The sequence below is a fragment of the Salvelinus fontinalis genome, unplaced genomic scaffold (genome assembly GCF_029448725.1).
Source record: "Salvelinus fontinalis isolate EN_2023a unplaced genomic scaffold, ASM2944872v1 scaffold_0489, whole genome shotgun sequence".
In the NCBI taxonomy this organism is placed as follows: Eukaryota; Metazoa; Chordata; class Actinopteri; order Salmoniformes; family Salmonidae; genus Salvelinus; species Salvelinus fontinalis.
In genome coordinates, this window is record NW_026600698.1 from 11,178 (window position 1) to 34,792 (window position 23,615).

Sequence of the window (23,615 nt, forward strand, 5' to 3'; positions counted from 1 at the left end):
GTGGGGTAATATAATATAGTAGCAGCATGTTAGTAGGGTAATATAATATAGTAGCAGCATGTTAGTGAGGTAATATAATATAGTAGCAGCATGTTAGTGGGGTAATATAATATAGTAGCAGCATGTTAGTGGGGTAATATAATATAGTAGCAGCATGTTAGTGAGGTAATATAATATAGTAGCAGCATGTTAGTGAGGTAATATAATATAGTAGCAGCATGTTAGTGGGGTAATATAATATAGTAGCAGCATGTTAGTAGGGTAATATAATATAGTAGCAGCATGTTAGTGAGGTAATATAATATAGTAGCAGCATGTTAGTGGGGTAATATAATATAGTAGCAGCATGTTAGTGGGGTAATATAATATAGTAGCAGCATGTTAGTGGGGTAATATAATATAGTAGCAGCATGTTAGTAGGGTAATATAATATAGTAGCAGCATGTTAGTAAGGTAATATAATATAGTAGCAGCATGTTAGTGAGGTAATATAATATAGTAGCAGCATGTTAGTGGGGTAATATAATATAGTAGCAGCATGTTAGTGAGGTAATATAATATAGTAGCAGCATGTTAGTAGGGTAATATAATATAGTAGCAGCATGTTAGTGGGGTAATATAATATAGTAGCAGCATGTTAGTAGCAGCATGTTAGTAAGGTAATATAATATAGTAGCAGCATGTTAGTGGGGTAATATAATATAGTAGCAGCATGTTAGTAGGGTAATATAATATAGTAGCAGCATGTTAGTAGGGTAATATAATATAGTAGCAGCATGTTAGTGGGGTAATATAATATAGTAGCAGCATGTTAGTGGGGTAATATAATATAGTAGCAGCATGTTAGTGGGGTAATATAATATAGTAGCAGCATGTTAGTGGGGTAATATAATATAGTAGCAGCATGTTAGTAGGGTAATATAATATAGTAGCAGCATGTTAGTAGCAGCATGTTAGTAGGGTAATATAATATAGTAGCAGCATGTTAGTAGGGTAATATAATATAGTAGCAGCATGTTAGTGGGGTAATATAATATAGTAGCAGCATGTTAGTGGGGTAATATAATATAGTAGCAGCATGTTAGTAGCAGCATGTTAGTAGGGTAATATAATATAGTAGCAGCATGTTAGTGGGGTAATATAATATAGTAGCAGCATGTTAGTAGGGTAATATAATATAGTAGCAGCATGTTAGTAGGGTAATATAATATAGTAGCAGCATGTTAGTGGGGTAATATAATATAGTAGCAGCATGTTAGTGGGGTAATATAATATAGTAGCAGCATGTTAGTAGGGTAATATAATATAGTAGCAGCATGTTAGTGAGGTAATATAATATAGTAGCAGCATGTTAGTGGGGTAATATAATATAGTAGCAGCATGTTAGTAGGGTAATATAATATAGTAGCAGCATGTTAGTAGCAGCATGTTAGTGGGGTAATATAATATAGTAGCAGCATGTTAGTGGGGTAATATAATATAGTAGCAGCATGTTAGTAGGGTAATATAATATAGTAGCAGCATGTTAGTGGGGTAATATAATATAGTAGCAGCATGTTAGTGAGGTAATATAATATAGTAGCAGCATGTTAGTGGGGTAATATAATATAGTAGCAGCATGTTAGTGGGGTAATATAATATAGTAGCAGCATGTTAGTGAGGTAATATAATATAGTAGCAGCATGTTAGTAAGGTAATATAATATAGTAGCAGCATGTTAGTAGGGTAATATAATATAGTAGCAGCATGTTAGTGGGGTAATATAATATAGTAGCAGCATGTTAGTGGGGTAATATAATATAGTAGCAGCATGTTAGTGGGGTAATATAATATAGTAGCAGCATGTTAGTGGGGTAATATAATATAGTAGCAGCATGTTAGTGGGGTAATATAATATAGTAGCAGCATGTTAGTAGGGTAATATAATATAGTAGCAGCATGTTAGTAGGGTAATATAATATAGTAGCAGCATGTTAGTGGGGTAATATAATATAGTAGCAGCATGTTAGTGGGGTAATATAATATAGTAGCAGCATGTTAGTGGGGTAATATAATATAGTAGCAGCATGTTAGTGGGGTAATATAATATAGTAGCAGCATGTTAGTAGGGTAATATAATATAGTAGCAGCATGTTAGTGAGGTAATATAATATAGTAGCAGCATGTTAGTGGGGTAATATAATATAGTAGCAGCATGTTAGTGGGGTAATATAATATAGTAGCAGCATGTTAGTGGGGTAATATAATATAGTAGCAGCATGTTAGTAGGGTAATATAATATAGTAGCAGCATGTTAGTAGGGTAATATAATATAGTAGCAGCATGTTAGTGGGGTAATATAATATAGTAGCAGCATGTTAGTGGGGTAATATAATATAGTAGCAGCATGTTAGTAGCAGCATGTTAGTAGGGTAATATAATATAGTAGCAGCATGTTAGTAGGGTAATATAATATAGTAGCAGCATGTTAGTGGGGTAATATAATATAGTAGCAGCATGTTAGTAGGGTAATATAATATAGTAGCAGCATGTTAGTGAGGTAATATAATATAGTAGCAGCATGTTAGTAGGGTAATATAATATAGTAGCAGCATGTTAGTGGGGTAATATAATATAGTAGCAGCATGTTAGTAGCAGCATGTTAGTGGGGTAATATAATATAGTAGCAGCATGTTAGTGAGGTAATATAATATAGTAGCAGCATGTTAGTAGGGTAATATAATATAGTAGCAGCATGTTAGTAGCAGCATGTTAGTAGGGTAATATAATATAGTAGCAGCATGTTAGTGGGGTAATATAATATAGTAGCAGCATGTTAGTGGGGTAATATAATATAGTAGCAGCATGTTAGTGGGGTAATATAATATAGTAGCAGCATGTTAGTGAGGTAATATAATATAGTAGCAGCATGTTAGTAGGGTAATATAATATAGTAACAGCATGTTAGTAAGTAAGTGAGCATGCTTCTTAGCCTCTCTGTCTGGCTTCCTTCTCCCTATAACAACAACAGCAACAATCACACCTCTGTCTGTCTAGTGTTCTTCATTCCTCCGACAACAATACCAGGCCACAGTAAAGACCGCTACACTCTTTACGCAAAACAAGTACATAGAGCTAAGGGTGAAATCAACGCTCCGTCGCTGTGTAGGGGTCGTTAACCTGAAGTGTGTAGGGCCCTTAGCGAATCCCAATCACCACGCGCTGCTCTGCGCCCACGCTACTGGAGCCTGGCTTGAATGACGTGAGGATTGGCCTTTCTGATTGGCCGAGCGGTGGATGGGAAAGCGCCCGTAGACCAATGGGTTGCGTCAAGGGCAGATGTTGCGGCGGAAGGCGGAGTTCTCCGAGGTTACTTAAAGACGCGAGGTTCCCGAAAACACTAGTAAAACACACAGGGCTGCGGGAGTATAACGCGGAAGAAGGGAGAGAGAGAACGAACGGAGAAATAGAAAAGAGAGGGAGAGGGAGGGAGTAGAGAAGACCGTGGAGCCCGCGGCACTGATGGAACAACAGGATATATAACCGTTCCCTGGGTAACTGCTTCTATTATTCCGGGGGGTTTTCCCTGGTGCATTATGGACTCTAAATTAGCCTTTCTTTTTTCCCATGGTGCATCGTAACTGGTCAAGGATAATACATCTGTCGGCATTCTGTCAGCGCACACTTCTCTTCTCCGTGGAAGACTGGAGATTGCACCTCTCTCTCTCTCTCTCTCTCTCTCTCTCTCCCTCTCTCCAGCGCTGCTATTTTATCATTCAGTCCACCAGAGGGTATGATTAGCTAACGGCATGTGATGAGAACGACGGACTAAATCATTGATTGTTTTCTCGTCTTTCAAGCGAACTGGGCTCAATAACTCGAGTGTGTTGATCATTTACCTCCCTATGTGGCTGTTGACTGTTACACGAATGTACTGGATACTGCTGTGTTTCTGTGTAGCTGACAGCCGACCGGAGTTGTGTACTGGAGCCTATTGTGTGTTTGGTTTTGACTGCTCTTTCCCCACAGTAACATATCTCTCCCCTTCTCTCACCTCTTTCACCTTCCACTCTCCGCTTCCACTCTCTCCTCTCTCTACCGCTACCTCTCCCTCCTGTCTCCCCCACTCTCTTTCCATCCCTCCCTACCCCAGACACCGTATTCCATGCCTCTCCTCTGTCGGGGCCTCGTCATTGATGGGCAACCACTTGGACCGTATCACCCATCTCAGCTACAGCGAGCTGCCAACCGGCGATCCGTCCGGACTGGAGAAAGAGGAGCTAAGGGTCGGGGTAGCTTACTTCTTCTCGGACGAAGAGGAAGAGGTGGATATGACTTATTTGTCTATCATTTAGTGTTGTCTGCCTTGTGTGTATACCATCGGGGACCACGTTGGAAACAAATTGGCATCGCTTTAACCCTCAAGCTACCAACATATTGTAACACATGAACTACCAACTGGGGTCAATTTGACCACAATAATAAACTATTGGGGGGGGCAATTATAGTAAAATATCTATGTATATCTTATTAATTTACATATTCTGTGGAGAAAAAAACTATAATTTACATATTAATTTACATATTCTGTAAAAAAAAAATTTGATACATAATTTACCATCATTTGATTATAGTATAATTTCGTTAGTAAATAATAATTTTGTAATATTTTATGGGGTAAAAACTACTGCCATTTTAAAGGGCATGTACACCAACATTTGAAATGTACTTCATTTTACTGACAAAAAGGCATTCAATTCACTTCAAAAACTGATCCTGAGAGACGTTGATCAAAAATATGGCTTAGTTGTCTTGATTTACCCAACAGCCAGCATTTGCATCGCTGTTAGTGAAACAACCAGAGTGGTAGGGGTTATCAGAGTGGTTATCAGAGTGGTAGGGGTTATCAGAGTGGTAGGGGTTATCAGAGTGGTAGGGGTTATCAGAGTGGTAGGGGTTATCAGAGTGGTAGGGGTTATCAGAGTGGTAGGGGTTATCAGAGTGGTAGGGGTTATCAGAGTGGTAGGGGTTATCAGAGTGGTAGGGGTTATCAGAGTGGTAGGGGTTATCAGAGTGGTTATCAGAGTGGTAGGGGTTATCAGAGTGGTAGGGGTTATCAGAGTGGTAGGGGTTATCAGAGTGGTTATCAGAGTGGTAGGGGTTATCAGAGTGGTAGGGGTTATCAGAGTGGTTATCAGAGTGGTAGGGGTTATCAGAGTGGTTATCAGAGTGGTAGGGGTTATCAGAGTGGTAGGGGTTATCAGAGTGGTTATCAGAGTAGTAGGGGTTATCAGAGTGGTTATCAGAGTGGTAGGGGTTATCAGAGTGGTTATCAGAGTGGTAGTGGTTATCAGAGTGGTTATCAGAGTGGTAGAGGTTATCAGAGTGGTAGGGGTTATCAGAGTGGTTATCAGAGTGGTAGGGGTTATCAGAGTGGTTATCAGAGTGGTAGGGGTTATCAGAGTGGTTATCAGAGTGGTAGTGGTTATCAGAGTGGTAGGGGTTATCCGAGTGGTTATCAGAGTAGTAGGGGTTATCAGAGTGGTTATCAGAGTGGTAGGGGTTATCAGAGTGGTTATCAGAGTGGTAGTGGTTATCAGAGTGGTTATCAGAGTGGTAGGGGTTATCAGAGTGGTTATCAGAGTGGTAGGGGTTATCAGAGTGGTTATCAGAGTGGTAGGGGTTATCAGAGTGGTAGGGGTTATCAGAGTGGTTATCAGAGTAGTAGGGGTTATCAGAGTGGTTATCAGAGTGGTAGGGGTTATCAGAGTGGTTATCAGAGTGGTAGTTGTTATCAGAGTGGTAGTGGTTATCAGAGTGGTAGGGGTTATCAGAGTGGTTATCAGAGTGGTAGGGGTTATCAGAGTGGTAGGGGTTATCAGAGTGGTTATCAGAGTGGTAGGGGTTATCAGAGTGGTAGGGGTTATCAGAGTGGTAGGGGTTATCAGAGTGGTTATCAGAGTGGTAGGGGTTATCAGAGTGGTTATCAGAGTGGTGGGGGTTATCAGAGTGGTAGGGGTTATCAGAGTGGTAGTGGTTATCAGAGTGGTAGGGGTTATCAGAGTGGTTATCAGAGTAGTAGGGGTTATCAGAGTGGTAGGGGTTATCAGAGTGGTAGTGGTTATCAGAGTGGTAGGGGTTATCAGAGTGGTAGTGGTTATCAGAGTGGTTATCAGAGTGGTAGGGGTTATCAGAGTGGTAGGGGTTATCAGAGTGGTAGGGGTTATCAGAGTGGTAGGGGTTATCAGAGTGGTAGTGGTTATCAGAGTGGTAGGGGTTATCAGAGTGGTTATCAGAGTAGTAGGGGTTATCAGAGTGGTAGGGGTTATCAGAGTGGTTATCAGAGTGGTTATCAGAGTGGTAGGGGTTATCAGAGTGGTAGGGGTTATCAGAGTGGTAGGGGTTATCAGAGTGGTAGGGATTATTAGAGTGGTAGTGGTTATCAGAGTGGTAGTGGTTATCAGAGTGGTAGGGGTTATCAGAGTGGTAGGGGTTATCAGAGTGGTAGGGGTTATTAGAGTGGTAGTGGTTATCAGAGTGGTAGGGGTTATCAGAGTGGTAGGGGTTATCAGAGTGGTTATCAGAGTAGTAGGGGTTATCAGAGTGGTAGGGGTTATCAGAGTGGTAGGGGTTATCAGAGTGGTAGGGGTTATCAGAGTGGTAGGGGTTATCAGAGTGGTAGGGGTTATCAGAGTGGTAGGGGTTATCAGAGTGGTAGGGGTTATCAGAGTGGTTATCAGAGTAGTAGGGGTTATCAGAGTGGTAGTGGTTATCAGAGTGGTAGGGGTTATCAGAGTGGTAGGGGTTATCAGAGTGGTAGTGGTTATCAGAGTGGTAGGGGTTATCAGAGTGGTAGGGGTTATCAGAGTGGTAGGGGTTATCAGAGTAGTAGGGGTTATCAGAGTGGTAGGGGTTATCAGAGTGGTTATCAGAGTAGTAGGGGTTATCAGAGTGGTAGGGGTTATCAGAGTGGTTATCAGAGTGGTAGGGGTTATCAGAGTGGTAGGGGTTATCAGAGTGGTAGGGGTTATCAGAGTGGTAGGGGTTATCAGAGTGGTAGGGGTTATCAGAGTGGTAGGGGTTATCAGAGTGGTAGGGGTTATCAGAGTGGTAGGGGTTATCAGAGTGGTAGGGGTTATCAGAGTGGTAGGGGTTATCAGAGTGGTTATCAGAGTGGTAGGGGTTATCAGAGTGGTAGGGGTTATCAGAGTGGTAGGGGTTATCAGAGTGGTTATCAGAGTGGTAGGGGTTATCAGAGTGGTAGGGGTTATCAGAGTGGTTATCAGAGTGGTAGGGGTTATCAGAGTGGTTATCAGAGTGGTAGGGGTTATCAGAGGGGTAGGGGTTATCAGAGTGGTTATCAGAGTAGTAGGGGTTATCAGAGTGGTAGGGGTTATCAGAGTGGTAGGGGTTATCAGAGTGGTTGGGGTTATCAGAGTGGTTATCAGAGTAGTAGGGGTTATCAGAGTGGTAGTGGTTATCAGAGTGGTAGGGGTTATCAGAGTGGTAGGGGTTATCAGAGTGGTAGTGGTTATCAGAGTGGTAGGGGTTATCAGAGTGGTAGGGGTTATCAGAGTGGTAGGGGTTATCAGAGTGGTAGGGGTTATCAGAGTGGTAGGGGTTATCAGAGTGGTAGGGGTTATCAGAGTGGTAGGGGTTATCATGAGTGGTAGGGGTTATCAGAGTGGTTATCAGAGTGGTAGGGGTTATCAGAGTGGTAGGGGTTATCAGAGTGGTAGGGGTTATCAGAGTGGTAGGGGTTATCAGAGGGGTAGGGGTTATCAGAGTGGTAGGGGTTATCAGAGGGGTAGGGGTTATCAGAGTGGTAGGGGTTATCAGAGTGGTAGGGGTTATCAGAGTGGTTATCAGAGTGGTAGGGGTTATCAGAGTGGTTATCAGAGTGGTAGGGGTTATCAGAGTGGTAGGGGTTATCAGAGTGGTTATCAGAGTGGTAGGGGTTATCAGAGTGGTAGGGGTTATCAGAGTGGTTATCAGAGTGGTAGGGGTTATCAGAGTGGTTATCAGAGTGGTAGGGGTTATCAGAGTGGTTATCAGAGTGGTAGGGGTTATCAGAGTGGTAGGGGTTATCAGAGTGGTTATCAGAGTGGTAGGGGTTATCAGAGTGGTAGGGGTTATCAGAGTGGTAGGGGTTATCAGAGTGGTAAGGGTTATCAGAGTGGTAGGGGTTATCAGAGTGGTAGGGGTTATCAGAGTGGTTATCAGAGTGGTAGGTGTTATCAGAGTGGTAGGGGTTATCAGAGTGGTAGGGGTTATCAGAGTGGTAGGGGTTATCAGAGTGGTAGGGGTTATCAGAGTGGTAGGGGTTATCAGAGTGGTTATCAGAGTGGTAGTGGTTATCAGAGTGGTAGGGGTTATCAGAGTGGTAGGGGTTATCAGAGTGGTAGGGGTTATCAGAGTGGTAGGGGTTATCAGAGTGGTAGGGGTTATCAGAGTGGTAGGGGTTATCAGAGTGGTAGGGGTTATCAGAGTGGTAGGTGTTATCAGAGTGGTAGGGGTTATCAGAGTGGTAGGGGTTATCAGAGTGGTAGGGGTTATCAGAGTGGTTATCAGAGTGGTAGGGGTTATCAGAGTGGTAGGGGTTATCAGAGTGGTAGGGGTTATCAGAGTGGTTATCGGAGTGGTAGGGGTTATCAGAGTGGTAGGGGTTATCAGAGTGGTTATCAGAGTGGTAGGGGTTATCAGAGTGGTAGGGGTTATCAGAGTGGTAGGGGTTATCAGAGTGGTAGGGGTTATCAGAGTGGTAGGGGTTATCAGAGTGGTAGGGGTTATCAGAGTGGTAGGGGTTATCAGAGTGGTAGGGGTTATCAGAGTGGTAGGGGTTATCAGAGTGGTAGGGGTTATCAGAGTGGTTATCAGAGTGGTTATCAGAGTGGTAGGGGTTATCAGAGTGGTAGGGGTTATCAGAGTGGTTATCAGAGTGGTAGGGGTTATCAGAGTGGAAGGGGTTATCAGAGTGGTTATCAGAGTGGTAGGGGTTATCAGAGTGGTAGTGGTTATCAGAGTGGTAGTGGTTATCAGAGTGGTAGGGGTTATCAGAGTGGTAGGGGTTATCAGAGTGGTAGGGGTTATCAGAGTGGTAGGGGTTATCAGAGTGGTAGGGGTTATCAGAGTGGTTATCAGAGTGGTAGGGGTTATCAGAGTGGTAGGGGTTATAAGAGTGGTAGGGGTTATCAGAGTGGTTAACAGAGTGGTAGGGGTTATCAGAGTGGTTATCAGAGTGGTAGGGGTTATCAGAGTGGTAGGGGTTATCAGAGTGGTTATCAGAGTGGTAGGGGTTATCAGAGTGGTAGGGGTTATCAGAGTGGTTATCAGAGTGGTAGGGGTTATCAGAGGGGTTATCAGAGTGGTTATCAGAGTGGTAGGGGTTACCAGAGTGGTAGGGGTTATCAGAGTGGTAGGGGTTACCAGAGTGGTTATCAGAGGGGTTATCAGAGTGGTTATCAGAGGGGTTATCAGAGTGGTTATCAGAGGGGTTATCAGAGGGGTTATCAGAGTGGTTATCAGAGTGGTTATCAGAGTGGTAGGGGTTACCAGAGTGGTAGGGGTTATCAGAGTGGTTATCAGAGGGGTTATCAGATTGGTTATCAGAGGGGTTATCAGAGGGGTTATCAGAGTGGTTATCAGAGTGGTAGGGGTTACCAGAGTGGTAGGGGTTATCAGAGTGGTAGGGGTTATCAGAGTGGTAGGGGTTATCAGAGTGGTTATCAGAGTGGTAGGGGTTATCAGAGTGGTTATCAGAGTGGTAGGGGTTATCAGAGTGGTTATCAGAGTGGTAGGGGTTATCAGAGTGGTTATCAGAGTGGTAGGGGTTATCAGAGTGGTTATCAGAGTGATAGGGGTTATCAGAGTGGTTATCAGAGTGGTAGGGGTTATCAGAGTGGTAGTGGTTATCAGAGTGGTAGGGGTTATCAGAGTGGTAGGGGTTATCAGAGTGGTAGGGGTTATCAGAGTGGTAGGGGTTATCAGAGTGGTAGGGGTTATCACAGTGGTTATCAGAGTGGTAGGGGTTATCAGAGTGGTAGGGGTTATCAGAGTGGTTATCAGAGTGGTAGGGGTTATCAGAGTGGTAGGGGTTATCAGAGTGGTTATCAGAGTGGTAGGGGTTATCAGAGTGGTAGTGGTTATCAGAGTGGTAGGGGTTATCAGAGTGGTAGGGGTTATCAGAGTGGTAGGGGTTATCAGAGTGGTAGGGGTTATCAGAGTGGTTATCAGAGTGGTAGGGGTTATCAGAGTGGTAGGGGTTATCAGAGTGGTAGGGGTTATCAGAGTGGTTATCGGAGTGGTAGGGGTTATCAGAGTGGTAGGGGTTATCAGAGTGGTTATCAGAGTGGTAGGGGTTATCAGAGTGGTAGGGGTTATCAGAGTGGTAGGGGTTATCAGAGTGGTAGGGGTTATCAGAGTGGTAGTGGTTATCAGAGTGGTAGGGGTTATCAGAGTGGTAGGGGTTATCAGAGTGGTAGGGGTTATCAGAGTGGTAGGGGTTATCAGAGTTGTAGTGGTTATCAGAGTGGTAGGGGTTATCAGAGTGGTAGGGGTTATCAGAGTGGTAGGGGTTATCAGAGTGGTAGGGGTTATCGGAGTGGTAGGGGTTATCAGAGTGGTTATCAGAGTGGTAGTGGTTATCAGAGTGGTAGGGGTTATCAGAGTGGTAGGGGTTATCAGAGTGGTAGGGGTTATCAGAGTGGTAGGGGTTATCAGAGTGGTAGGGGTTATCAGAGTGGTAGGGGTTATCGGAGTGGTAGTGGTTATCAGAGTGGTTATCAGAGTGGTAGGGGTTATCAGAGTGGTAGGGGTTATCAGAGTGGTAGTGGTTATCAGAGTGGTAGGGGTTATCAGAGTGGTTATCAGAGTGGTAGGGGTTATCAGAGTGGTAGGAGTTATCAGAGTGGTAGGGGTTATCGGAGTGGTAGGGGTTATCAGAGTGGTAGGGGTTATCAGAGTGGTAGTGGTTATCAGAGTGGTAGGGGTTATCAGAGTGGTAGGGGTTATCAGAGTGGTAGGGGTTATCAGAGTGGTAGGGGTTATCAGAGTGGTTATCAGAGTGGTAGGGGTTATCAGAGTGGTAGGGGTTATCAGAGTGGTAGGGGTTATCAGAGTGGTAGGGGTTATCAGAGTGGTAGGGGTTATCAGAGTGGTAGGGGTTATCAGAGTGGTAGGGGTTATCACAGTGGTTATCAGAGTGGTAGGGGTTATCAGAGTGGTAGGGGTTATCAGAGTGGTTATCAGAGTGGTAGGGGTTATCAGAGTGGTAGGGGTTATCAGAGTGGTTATCAGAGTGGTAGGGGTTATCAGAGTGGTAGGGGTTATCAGAGTGGTTATCAGAGTGGTAGGGGTTATCAGAGTGGTAGTGGTTATCAGAGTGGTAGGGGTTATCAGAGTGGTAGGGGTTATCAGAGTGGTAGGGGTTATCAGAGTGGTAGGGGTTATCAGAGTGGTTATCAGAGTGGTAGGGGTTATCAGAGTGGTAGGGGTTATCAGAGTGGTAGGGGTTATCAGAGTGGTAGGGGTTATCAGAGTGGTAGTGGTTATCAGAGTGGTAGGGGTTATCAGAGTGGTAGGGGTTATCAGAGTGGTAGGGGTTATCAGAGTGGTAGGGGTTATCAGAGTTGTAGTGGTTATCAGAGTGGTAGGGGTTATCAGAGTGGTTATCAGAGTGGTAGGGGTTATCAGAGTGGTAGGGGTTATCAGAGTGGTAGTGGTTATCAGAGTGGTAGGGGTTATCAGAGTGGTAGGGGTTATCAGAGTGGTAGGGGTTATCAGAGTGGTAGGGGTTATCAGAGTGGTTATCAGAGTGGTAGGGGTTATCAGAGTGGTAGGGGTTATCAGAGTGGTAGGGGTTATCGGAGTGGTAGGGGTTATCAGAGTGGTAGGGGTTATCAGAGTGGTAGTGGTTATCAGAGTGGTAGGGGTTATCAGAGTGGTAGGGGTTATCAGAGTGGTAGGGGTTATCAGAGTGGTAGGGGTTATCAGAGTGGTTATCAGAGTGGTAGGGGTTATCAGAGTGGTAGGGGTTATCAGAGTGGTAGGGGTTATCAGAGTGGTAGGGGTTATCAGAGTGGTAGGGGTTATCAGAGTGGTAGTGGTTATCAGAGTGGTAGGGGTTATCGGAGTGGTAGGGGTTATCAGAGTGGTTATCAGAGTGGTAGTGGTTATCAGAGTGGTAGGGGTTATCAGAGTGGTTATCAGAGTGGTAGGGGTTATCAGAGTGGTAGGGGTTATCAGAGTGGTAGTGGTTATCAGAGTGGTAGGGGTTATCAGAGTGGTTATCAGAGTGGTAGGGGTTATCAGAGTGGTAGGGGTTATCAGAGTGGTAGTGGTTATTAGAGTGGTAGGGGTTATCAGAGTGGTAGGGGTTATCAGAGTGGTAGGGGTTATCAGAGTGGTAGGGGTTATCAGAGTGGTAGGGGTTATCAGAGTGGTTATCAGAGTGGTAGGGGTTATCAGAGTGGTAGGGGTTATCAGAGTGGTTATCAGAGTGGTAGGGGTTATCAGAGTGGTAGGGGTTATCAGAGTGGTAGGGGTTATCAGAGTGGTTATCAGAGTGGTAGGGGTTATCAGAGTGGTAGGGGTTATCAGAGTGGTAGGGGTTATCAGAGTGGTAGGGGTTATCAGAGTGGTAGGGGTTATCAGAGTGGTTATCAGAGTGGTAGTGGTTATTAGAGTGGTAGGGGTTATCAGAGTGGTAGGGGTTATCAGAGTGGTTATCAGAGTGGTAGGGGTTATCAGAGTGGTAGGGGTTATCAGAGTGGTAGGGGTTATCAGAGTGGTAGGGGTTATCAGAGTGGTTATCAGAGTGGTAGGGGTTATCAGAGTGGTAGGGGTTATCAGAGTTGTTATCAGAGTGGTAGGGATTATCAGAGTGGTTATCAGAGTGGTAGGGGTTTTCAGAGTGGTAGGGGTTATCAGAGTGGTAGGGGTTATCAGAGTGGTAGGGGTTATCAGAGTGGTAGGGGTTATCAGAGTGGTAGGGGTTATCAGAGTGGTAAGGGTTATCAGAGTGGTAGGGGTTATCAGAGTGGTTATCAGAGTGGTAGGGGTTATCAGAGTGGTAGGGGTTATCAGAGTGGTTATCAGAGTGGTAGGGGTTATCAGAGTGGTTATCAGAGTGGTAGGGGTTATCAGAGTGGTTATCAGAGTGGTAGGGGTTATCAGAGTGGTTATCAGAGTGGTAGGGGTTATCGGAGTGGTAGGGGTTATCAGAGTGGTTATCAGAGTGGTAGGGGTTATCAGAGTGGTAGGGGTTATCAGAGTGGTAGTGGTTATCAGAGTGGTAGGGGTTATCAGAGTGGTAGGGGTTATCAGAGTGGTAGGGGTTATCAGAGTGGTAGGGGTTATCAGAGTGGTAGGGGTTATCAGAGTGGTTATCAGAGTGGTAGGGGTTATCCGAGTGGTAGGGGTTATCAGAGTGGTAGGGGTAATCAGAGTGGTAGGGGTTATCAGAGTGGTAGTGGTTATCAGAGGGGTTATCAGAGTGGTAGTGGTTATCAGAGTGGTAGTGGTTATCAGAGTGGTAGGGGTTATCAGAGTGGTTATCAGAGTGGTAGGGGTTATCAGAGTGGTAGGGGTTATCAGAGTGGTTATCAGAGTGGTAGGGGTTATCAGAGTGGTAGGGGTTATCAGAGTGGTTATCAGAGTGGTAGTGGTTATCAGAGTGGTAGTGGTTATCAGAGTGGTAGGGGTTATCAGAGTGGTAGGGGTTATCAGAGTGGTAGGGGTTATCAGAGTGGTAGGGGTTATCAGAGTGGTAGGGGTTATCAGAGTGGTAGGGGTTATCAGAGTGGTAGGGGTTATCAGAGTGGTAGGGGTTATCAGAGTGGTTATCAGAGTGGTAGGGGTTATCAGAGTGGTAGGGGTTATCAGAGTGGTAGGGGTTATCAGAGTGGTAGGGGTTATCAGAGTGGTAGTGGTTATCAGAGTGGTAGTGGTTATCAGAGTGGTAGGGGTTATCAGAGTGGTAGGGGTTATCAGAGTGGTAGGGGTTATCAGAGTGGTAGGGGTTATCAGAGTGGTAGGGGTTATCAGAGTGGTAGGGGTTATCAGAGTGGTAGGGGTTATCAGAGTGGTAGGGGTTATCAGAGTGGTAGGGGTTATCAGAGTGGTAGGGGTTATCAGAGTGGTAGGGGTTATCAGAGTGGTAGGGGTTATCAGAGTGGTAGGGGTTATCAGAGTGGTTATCAGAGTGGTAGGGGTTATCAGAGTGGTAGGGGTTATCAGAGTGGTTATCAGAGTGGTAGGGGTTATCAGAGTGGTAGGGGTTATCAGAGTGGTTATCAGAGTGGTAGGGGTTATCAGAGTGGTAGGGGTTATCAGAGTGGTTATCAGAGTGGTAGGGGTTATCAGAGTGGTAGGGGTTATCAGAGTGGTAGGGGTTATCAGAGTGGTAGGGGTTATCAGAGTGGTAGGGGTTATCAGAGTGGTAGGGGTTATCAGAGTGGTAGGGGTTATCAGAGTGGTTATCAGAGTGGTAGGGGTTATCAGAGTGGTAGGGGTTATCAGAGTGGTAGGGGTTATCAGAGTGGTTATCAGAGTGGTAGGGGTTATCAGAGTGGTAGGGGTTATCAGAGTGGTAGGGGTTATCAGAGTGGTAGGGGTTATCAGAGTGGTAGGGGTTATCAGAGTGGTAGGGGTTATCAGAGTGGTAGGGGTTATCAGAGTGGTAGGGGTTATCAGAGTGGTTATCAGAGTGGTAGGGGTTATCAGAGTGGTAGGGGTTATCAGAGTGGTAGGGGTTATCAGAGTGGTAGGGGTTATCAGAGTGGTAGTGGTTATCAGAGTGGTAGGGGTTATCAGAGTGGTAGGGGTTATCAGAGTGGTAGGGGTTATCAGAGTGGTAGGGGTTATCAGAGTGGTAGGGGTTATCAGAGTGGTAGGGGTTATCAGAGTGGTTATCAGAGTGGTAGGGGTTATCAGAGTGGTAGGGGTTATCAGAGTGGTAGGGGTTATCAGAGTGGTAGGGGTTATCAGAGTGGTTATCAGAGTGGTAGGGGTTATCAGAGTGGTAGGGGTTATCAGAGTGGTAGGGGTTATCAGAGTGGTAGGGGTTATCAGAGTGGTAGGGGTTATCAGAGTGGTAGGGGTTATCAGAGTGGTAGGGGTTATCAGAGTGGTAGGGGTTATCAGAGTGGTAGGGGTTATCAGAGTGGTAGGGGTTATCAGAGTGGTAGGGGTTATCAGAGTGGTTATCAGAGTGGTAGGGGTTATCAGAGTGGTAGGGGTTTTCAGAGTGGTAGGGGTTATCAGAGTGGTAGGGGTTATCAGAGTGGTAGGGGTTATCAGAGTGGTAGGGGTTATCAGAGTGGTAGGGGTTATCAGAGTGGTTATCAGAGTGGTAGGGGTTATCAGAGTGGTAGGGGTTATCAGAGTGGTAGGGGTTATCAGAGTGGTAGGGATTATTAGAGTGGTAGGGGTTATCAGAGTGGTAGGGGTTATCAGAGTGGTAGGGGTTATCAGAGTGGTAGGGGTTATCAGAGTGGTAGTGGTTATCAGAGTGGCAGCATTTTTCACAAAGCATGTCCACATCTTGTAAATAGATGTACACAGTCACACCTATCTGTACACAGTCACACCTATCTGTACACAGTCACACCTATCTGTACACAGTCACACCAATCTGTACACAGTCACACCAATCTGTACACAGTCACACCAATCTGTACACAGTCACACCTATCTACACAGTCACACCTATCTGTACACAGTGACACCAATCTGTACACAGTCACACCAATCTGTACACAGTCACACCAATCTACACAGTCACACCAATCTGTACACAGTCACACCAATCTGTACACAGTCACACCTATCTGTACACAGTCACACCTATCTACACAGTCACACCAATCTGTACACAGTCACACCAATCTGTACACAGTCACACCTATCTACACAGTCACACCTATCTGTACACAGTCACACCAATCTGTACACAGTCACACCAATCTGTACACAGTCACACCTATCTACACAGTCACACCTATCTACACAGTCACACCTATCTGTACACAGTCACACCAATCTGTACACAGTCACACCAATCTCTACACAGTCACACCTAGCTGTACACAGTCACACCAATCTGTACACAGTCACACCTATCTACACAGTCACACCTAGCTGTACACAGTCACACCTTATCTGTACACAGTCACACCTTATCTGTACACAGTCACACCTTATCTGTACACAGTCACACCTATCTGTACACAGTCACACCTATCTACACAGTCACACCTATCTGTACACAGTCACACCTAGCTGTACACAGTCACACCCAGCTGTACACAGTCACACCTAGATATAACCATGGCCGCGTACATGAGGTATCTATGTATGACAATTTGAGCTCCCGAGTGGCTCAGCGGTCTAAAGCACTGCGTCTCAGTGCTAGAGGCGTCACTACGGACCACTGGTTCGATCCCGGGCTGTATCACGATCGGGAATCCCATAGGGCGGCGGCACAGTTGGCCCAGCGTCGTCCGGGTTAAGGGGAGGGTTTGGCCGGGGTAGGCTGTCATTGTAAATAAAAATGTGTTCTTAACTGACATGCCAAGTAAAATATATATATAAATAAAGGGTCATTTAAATAAAAATGTGTTCTTAACTGACTTGCCAAGTAAAATATATATATATAAAGGGTAAAATAAAATAAAAGTCTTCAATCCCTCGAGATGATCTGTCTATCTTGTCAAAATCCCTGATACTCGGCTCCCCTTCCACCCTCTGAGGATATTACGTCTCCAGGCAAACCCGGATTCAAATACTTGATTAGATTTGGCCTAGACAAACTACTTTTCAGAGAATACACACCAATTAATCAAATAAAAATGTATTGGTCACGTACACACATATTTAACAGATGTTTTTTGTGGGTGTAGAGAAATACTTATGTTTCTAGCTCCAACAGTGCAATAGTTTCTAACAATGCACAACAATACACACACATCTAAACGTAAAATAATAGAATTAAGACGTTTAGAAATATGAGAACGAGCAATGTCAGAGTCCGGAATATAGCTTTCACCTGGTCAGTCTATGATCCCGTATTGATGTCACTTGTTAAATCCACTTTAAATCAGTATAGATGAAGGGGAGGAGACGGGTTAAAGAAAGATTTTTTTTTAAAGTATTATTATTTTTTTGTGTACTTTTGAACCCCCTTTTTCTCCCACCAATTTCGTGATATCCAATTGGTAGTTACAGTCTTGTCCCATCGCTGCAACTTCCCTACGGACTCGGGAGAGGAGAAGGTCGACAGCAATGCTTCCTCCGAAACACCACCCTGCCAAGCCGGTGGACCTGGAATCTACTACCAATGACACACTTCTCACTTAACCCGGAAGCCAGCCGCACCGACGTGTCGGAGGAAACACCGTCCAGCTGGCAGGCGTCCCCAGCAACGAGTCGCTAGAGGAACGCTAGAGGAAATCCCGGCCGGCCAAACCCTCCCCTAACCGAGGCGACGCTGGGCCAATTGTGCGCCGCCTCATGGGTCTTCCGGTCACGGCCGGCTGTGACACAGCCTGGGATCGAACCTTGGTCTGTAATGACGCCTTAGACCTCAGAGCCACTTGGGAGGCCCTAAAGAAGGATTATTAAGCCTGGAGACAACTGAGACATGGATTGTGTCGTTCAGAGGGTGAATGGGCTAGACAAAATATTTAAGAGCCTTTGAACGAGGTATGGTAGTAGGTGCCAGGCGCACCGGTTTGTGTCAAGAACTGCAACGCTGCTGGGTTTTTCACGCTCAACAGTTTCCTGTGTGTATCAAGAATGGTCCACCACCTAAAGGACATCCAGACAACTTGACACAACTGTGGGAAGCATTAGAGTCCACATGGACCAGCATCCCTGTGGAACGCTTTCGAAACCTTGTAGTCCATGTCCCAACGAAATGAGGCTGTTCTGAGGGCAAAAGGGGGTGCAACTCAATATTAGGAAGGTGTTCCTAATGTTTTGTACACTCAGTGTATATACGGGGCATTCGAAAAGTATATTGGTGTGTATAAACAGTATGGACAGTAGTTATATAGGATGGTGTGTATAGACAGTAATTATATAGGATGGTGTGTATAGACAGTAGTTATATAGGATGGTGTGTATAGACAGTAGTTATATAGGATGGTGTGTATAGACAGTAGTTATATAGGATGGTGTGTATAGACAGTAGTTATATAGGATGGTGTGTATAGACAGTATAGACAGTAGTTATATAGGATGGTGTGTATAGACAGTAGTTATATAGGATGGTGTGTATAGACAGTAGTTATATAGGATGGTGTGTATAGACAGTAATTATATAGGATGGTGTGTATAGACAGTAGTTATATAGGATGGTGTGTATAGACAGTAATTATATAGGATGGTGTGTATAGACAGTAGTTATATAGGATGGTGTGTATAGACAGTAGTTATATAGGATGGTGTGTATAGACAGTAGTTATATAGGATGGTGTGTATAGACAGTAGTTATATAGGATGGTGTGTATAGACAGTAGTTATATAGGATGGTGTGTATAGACAGTAGTTATATAGGATGGTGTGTATAGACAGTATAGACAGTAGTTATATAGGATGGTGTGTATAGACAGTAGTTATATAGGATGGTGTGTATAGACAGTATAGACAGTAGTTATATAGGATGGTGTGTATAGACAGTAGTTATATAGGATGGTGTGTATAGACAGTATAGACAGTAGTTATATAGGATGGTGTGTATAGACAGTATAGACAGTAATTATATAGGGTGGTGTGTATAGACAGTAGTTATATAGGATGGTGTGTATAGACAGTAGTTATATAGGATGGTGTGTATAGACAGTAGTTATATAGGATGGTGTGTATAGACAGTATAGACAGTAGTTATATAGAATGGTGTGTATAGACAGTAGTTATATAGGATGGTGTGTATAGACAGTATAGACAGTAGTTATATAGGATGGTGTGTATAGACAGTATAGACAGTAGTTATATAGGATGGTGTGTATAGACAGTATAGACAGTAGTTATATAGGATGGTGTGTATAGACAGTAGTTATACAGGATGGTGTGTATAGACAGTAGTTATATAGGATGGTGTGTATAGACAGTAGTTATATAGGATGGTGTGTACAGACAGTAGTTATATAGGATGGTGTGTATAGACAGTAGTTATATAGGATGGTGTGTATAGACAGTAGTTATATAGGATGGTGTGTATAGACAGTAGTTATATAGGATGGTGTGTATAGACAGTAGTTATATAGGATGGTGTGTATAGACAGTATAGACAGTAGTTATATAGAATGGTGTGTATAGACAGTATAGACAGTAGTTATATAGGATGGTGTGTATAGACAGTAGTTATATAGGATGGTGTGTAGAGACAGTAGTTATATAGGATGGTGTGTATAGACAGTAGTTATATAGGATGGTGTGTATAGACAGTAGTTATATAGGATGGTGTGTATAGACAGTATAGACAGTAGTTATATAGGATGGTGTGTATAGACAGTAGTTATATAGGATGGTGTGTATAGACAGTAGTTATATAGGATGGTGTGTATAGACAGTAGTTATATAGGATGGTGTGTATAGACAATAGTTATATAGGATGGTGTGTATAGACAGTAGTTATATAGGATGGTGTGTATAGACAGTACAGACAGTAGTTATATAGGATGGTGTGTATAGACAGTAGTTATATAGGATGGTGTGTATAGACAGTATAGACAGTAGTTATATAGGATGGTGTGTATAGACAGTAGTTATATAGGATGGTGTGTATAGACAGTAGTTATATAGGATGGTGTGTATAGACAGTAGTTATATAGGATGGTGTGTATAGACAATAGTTATATAGGATGGTGTGTATAGACAGTAGTTATATAGGATGGTGTGTATAGACAGTATAGACAGTAGTTATATAGGATGGTGTGTATAGACAGTAGTTATATAGGATGGTGTGTATAGACAGTATAGACAGTAGTTATATAGGATGGTGTGTATAGACAGTAGTTATATAGGATGGTGTGTATAGACAGTATAGACAGTAGTTATATAGGATGGTGTGTATAGACAGTAGTTATATAGGATGGTGTGTATAGACAGTATAGACAGTAGTTATATAGGATGGTGTGTATAGACAGTAGTTATATAGGATGGTGTGTATAGACAGTATAGACAGTAGTTATATTGGATGGTGTGTATAGACAGTAGTTATATAGGATGGTGTGTATAGACAGTAGTTATATAGGATGGTGTGTATAGACAGTAGTTATATAGGATGGTGTGTATAGACAGTAGTTATATAGGATGGTGTGTATAGACAGTAGTTATATAGGATGGTGTATAGACAGTAGTTATATAGGATGGTGTGTATAGACAATAGTTATATAGGATGGTGTGTATAGACAGTAGTTATATAGGATGGTGTGTATAGACAGTATAGACAGTAGTTATATAGGATGGTGTGTATAGACAGTATAGACAGTAGTTATATAGGATGGTGTGTATAGACAGTAGTTATATAGGATGGTGTGTATAGACAGTATAGACAGTAGTTATATAGGATGGTGTGTATAGACAGTAGTTATATAGGATGGTGTGTATAGACAGTATAGACAGTAGTTATATAGGATGGTGTGTATAGACAGTAGTTATATAGGATGGTGTGTATAGACAGTATAGACAGTAGTTATATAGGATGGTGTGTATAGACAGTAGTTATATAGGATGGTGTGTATAGACAGTATAGACAGTAGTTATATAGGATGGTGTGTATAGACAGTATAGACAGTAGTTATATAGGATGGTGTGTATAGACAGTATAGACAGTAGTTATATAGGATGGTGTGTATAGACAGTAGTTATATAGGATGGTGTGTATAGACAGTAGTTATATAGGATGGTGTGTATAGACAGTATAGACAGTAGTTATATAGGATGGTGTGTATAGACAGTAGTTATATAGGATGGTGTGTATAGACAATAGTTATATAGGATGGTGTGTAGAGACAATAGTTATATAGGATGGTGTGTATAGACAGTAGTTATATAGGATGGTGTGTATAGACAGTAGTTATATAGGATGGTGTGTATAGACAGTAGTTATATAGGATGGTGTGTATAGACAGTAGTTATATAGGATGGTGTGTATAGACAGTATAGACAGTAGTTATATAGGATGGTGTGTATAGACAGTAGTTATATAGGATGGTGTGTATAGACAGTAGTTATATAGGATGGTGTGTATAGACAGTAGTTATATAGGATGGTGTGTATAGACAGTAGTTATATAGGATAGTGTGTATAGACAGTAGTTATATAGGATGGTGTGTATAGACAGTAGTTATATAGGATGGTGTGTATAGACAGTAGTTATATAGGATGGTGTGTATAGACAGTATAGACAGTAGTTATATAGGATGGTGTGTATAGACAGTAGTTATATAGGATGGTGTGTATAGACAGTATAGACAATAGTTATATAGGATGGTGTGTATAGACAGTAGTTATATAGGATGGTGTGTATAGACAGTATAGACAGTAGTTATATAGGATGGTGTGTATAGACAGTAGTTATATAGGATGGTGTGTATAGACAGTAGTTATATAGGATGGTGTGTATAGACAGTAGTTATATAGGATGGTGTGTATAGACAGTAGTTATATAGGATGGTGTGTATAGACAGTAGTTATATAGGATGGTGTGTATAGACAGTATAGACAGTAGTTATATAGGATGGTGAGTATAGACAGTAGTTATATAGGATGGTGTGTATAGACAGTAGTTATATAGGATGGTGTGTATAGACAGTAGTTATATAGGATGGTGTGTATAGACAGTAGTTATATAGGATGGTGTGTATAGACAGTATAGACAGTAGTTATATAGGATGGTGTGTATAGACAGTATAGACAGTAGTTATACAGGATGGTGTGTATAGACAGTATAGACAGTAGTTATATAGGATGGTGTGTATAGACAGTAGTTATATAGGATGGTGTGTATAGACAGTATAGACAGTAGTTATATAGGATGGTGTGTATAGACAGTATAGACAGTAGTTATATAGGATGGTGTGTATAGACAGTAGTTATATAGGATGGTGTGTATAGACAGTAGTTATATAGGATGGTGTGTATAGACAGTAGTTATATAGGATGGTGTGTATAGACAGTAGTTATATAGGATGGTGTGTATAGACAGTAGTTATATAGGATGGTGTGTATAGACAGTATAGACAGTAGTTATATATGATGGTGTGTATAGACAGTAGTTATATAGGATGGTGTGTATAGACAGTAGTTATATAGGATAGTGTGTATAGACAGTAGTTATATAGGATGGTGTGTATAGACAGTATAGACAGTAGTTATATAGGATGGTGTTTATAGACAGTAGTTATATAGGATGGTGTGTATAGACAGTATAGACAGTAGTTATATTGGATGGTGTGTATAGACAGTAGTTATATAGGATGGTGTGTATAGACAGTATAGACAGTAGTTATATTGGATGGTGTGTATAGACAGTAGTTATATAGGATGGTGTGTATAGACAGTATAGACAGTAGTTATATTGGATGGTGTGTATAGACAGTAGTTATATAGGATGGTGTGTATAGACAGTAGTTATATAGGATGGTGTGTATAGACAGTAGTTATATAGGATGGTGTGTATAGACAGTAGTTATATAGGATGGTGTGTATAGACAGTAGTTATATAGGATGGTGTGTATAGACAGTATAGACAGTAGTTATATTGGATGGTGTGTATAGACAGTAGTTATATAGGATGGTGTGTATAGACAGTATAGACAGTAGTTATATAGGATGGTGTGTACAGACAGTAGTTATATAGGACGGTGTGTATAGACAGTAGTTATATAGGATGGTGTGTATAGACAGTAGTTATATAGGATGGTGTGTATAGACAGTAGTTATATAGGATGGTGTGTATAGACAGTAGTTATATAGGATGGTGTGTATAGACAGTAGTTATATAGGATGGTGTGTATAGACAGTATAGACAGTAGTTATATAGGATGGTGTGTATAGACAGTAGTTATATAGGATGGTGTGTATAGACAGTAGTTATATAGGATGGTGTGTATAGAGAGTAGTTATATAGGATGGTGTGTATAGACAGTAGTTATATAGGATGGTGTGTATAGACAGTATAGACAGTAGTTATATAGGATGGTGTGTATAGACAGTAGTTATATAGGATGGTGTGTATAGACAGTAGTTATATAGGATGGTGTGTATAGACAGTATAGACAGTAGTTATATAGGATGGTGTGTATAGACAGTATAGACAGTAGTTATATAGGAGGGTGTGTATAGACAGTAGTTGTATAGGATGGTGTGTATAGACAGTGGTTATATAGGATGGTGTGTATAGACAGTATAGACAGTAGTTATATAGGATGGTGTGTATAGACAGTAGTTATATAGGATGGTGTGTATAGACAGTAGTTATATAGGATGGTGTGTATAGACAGTAGTTATATAGGATGGTGTGTATAGACAGTAGTTATATAGGATGGTGTGTATAGACAGTAGTTATATAGGATGGTGTGTATAGACAGTATAGACAGTAGTTATATAGGATGGTGTGTATAGACAGTATA

At 42.5% G+C, this 23,615-nt stretch overlaps 1 protein-coding gene across 2 annotated transcripts in view; it reads left to right on the top strand.

The window, feature by feature from the left end:
• The first annotated feature begins 3,371 nt into the window (after positions 1-3,371).
• The window catches only part of LOC129846246 (protein LRATD1-like), a 37,093-nt gene continuing 16,849 nt past the window's right edge, over positions 3,372-23,615 (top strand). The window contains exons 1-2 of one of the 2 annotated variants that reach the window (XM_055914255.1): positions 3,372-3,533; positions 4,133-4,304. In XM_055914255.1, the coding sequence (XP_055770230.1) occupies positions 4,176-4,304 (129 nt within the window). In that variant the 5' untranslated portion in view covers positions 3,372-3,533; positions 4,133-4,175. Of the gene's footprint in view, positions 3,534-3,576; positions 3,862-4,132; positions 4,305-23,615 lie in introns of those variants that run through there. The other variant, XM_055914256.1, reaches the window with a different exon arrangement.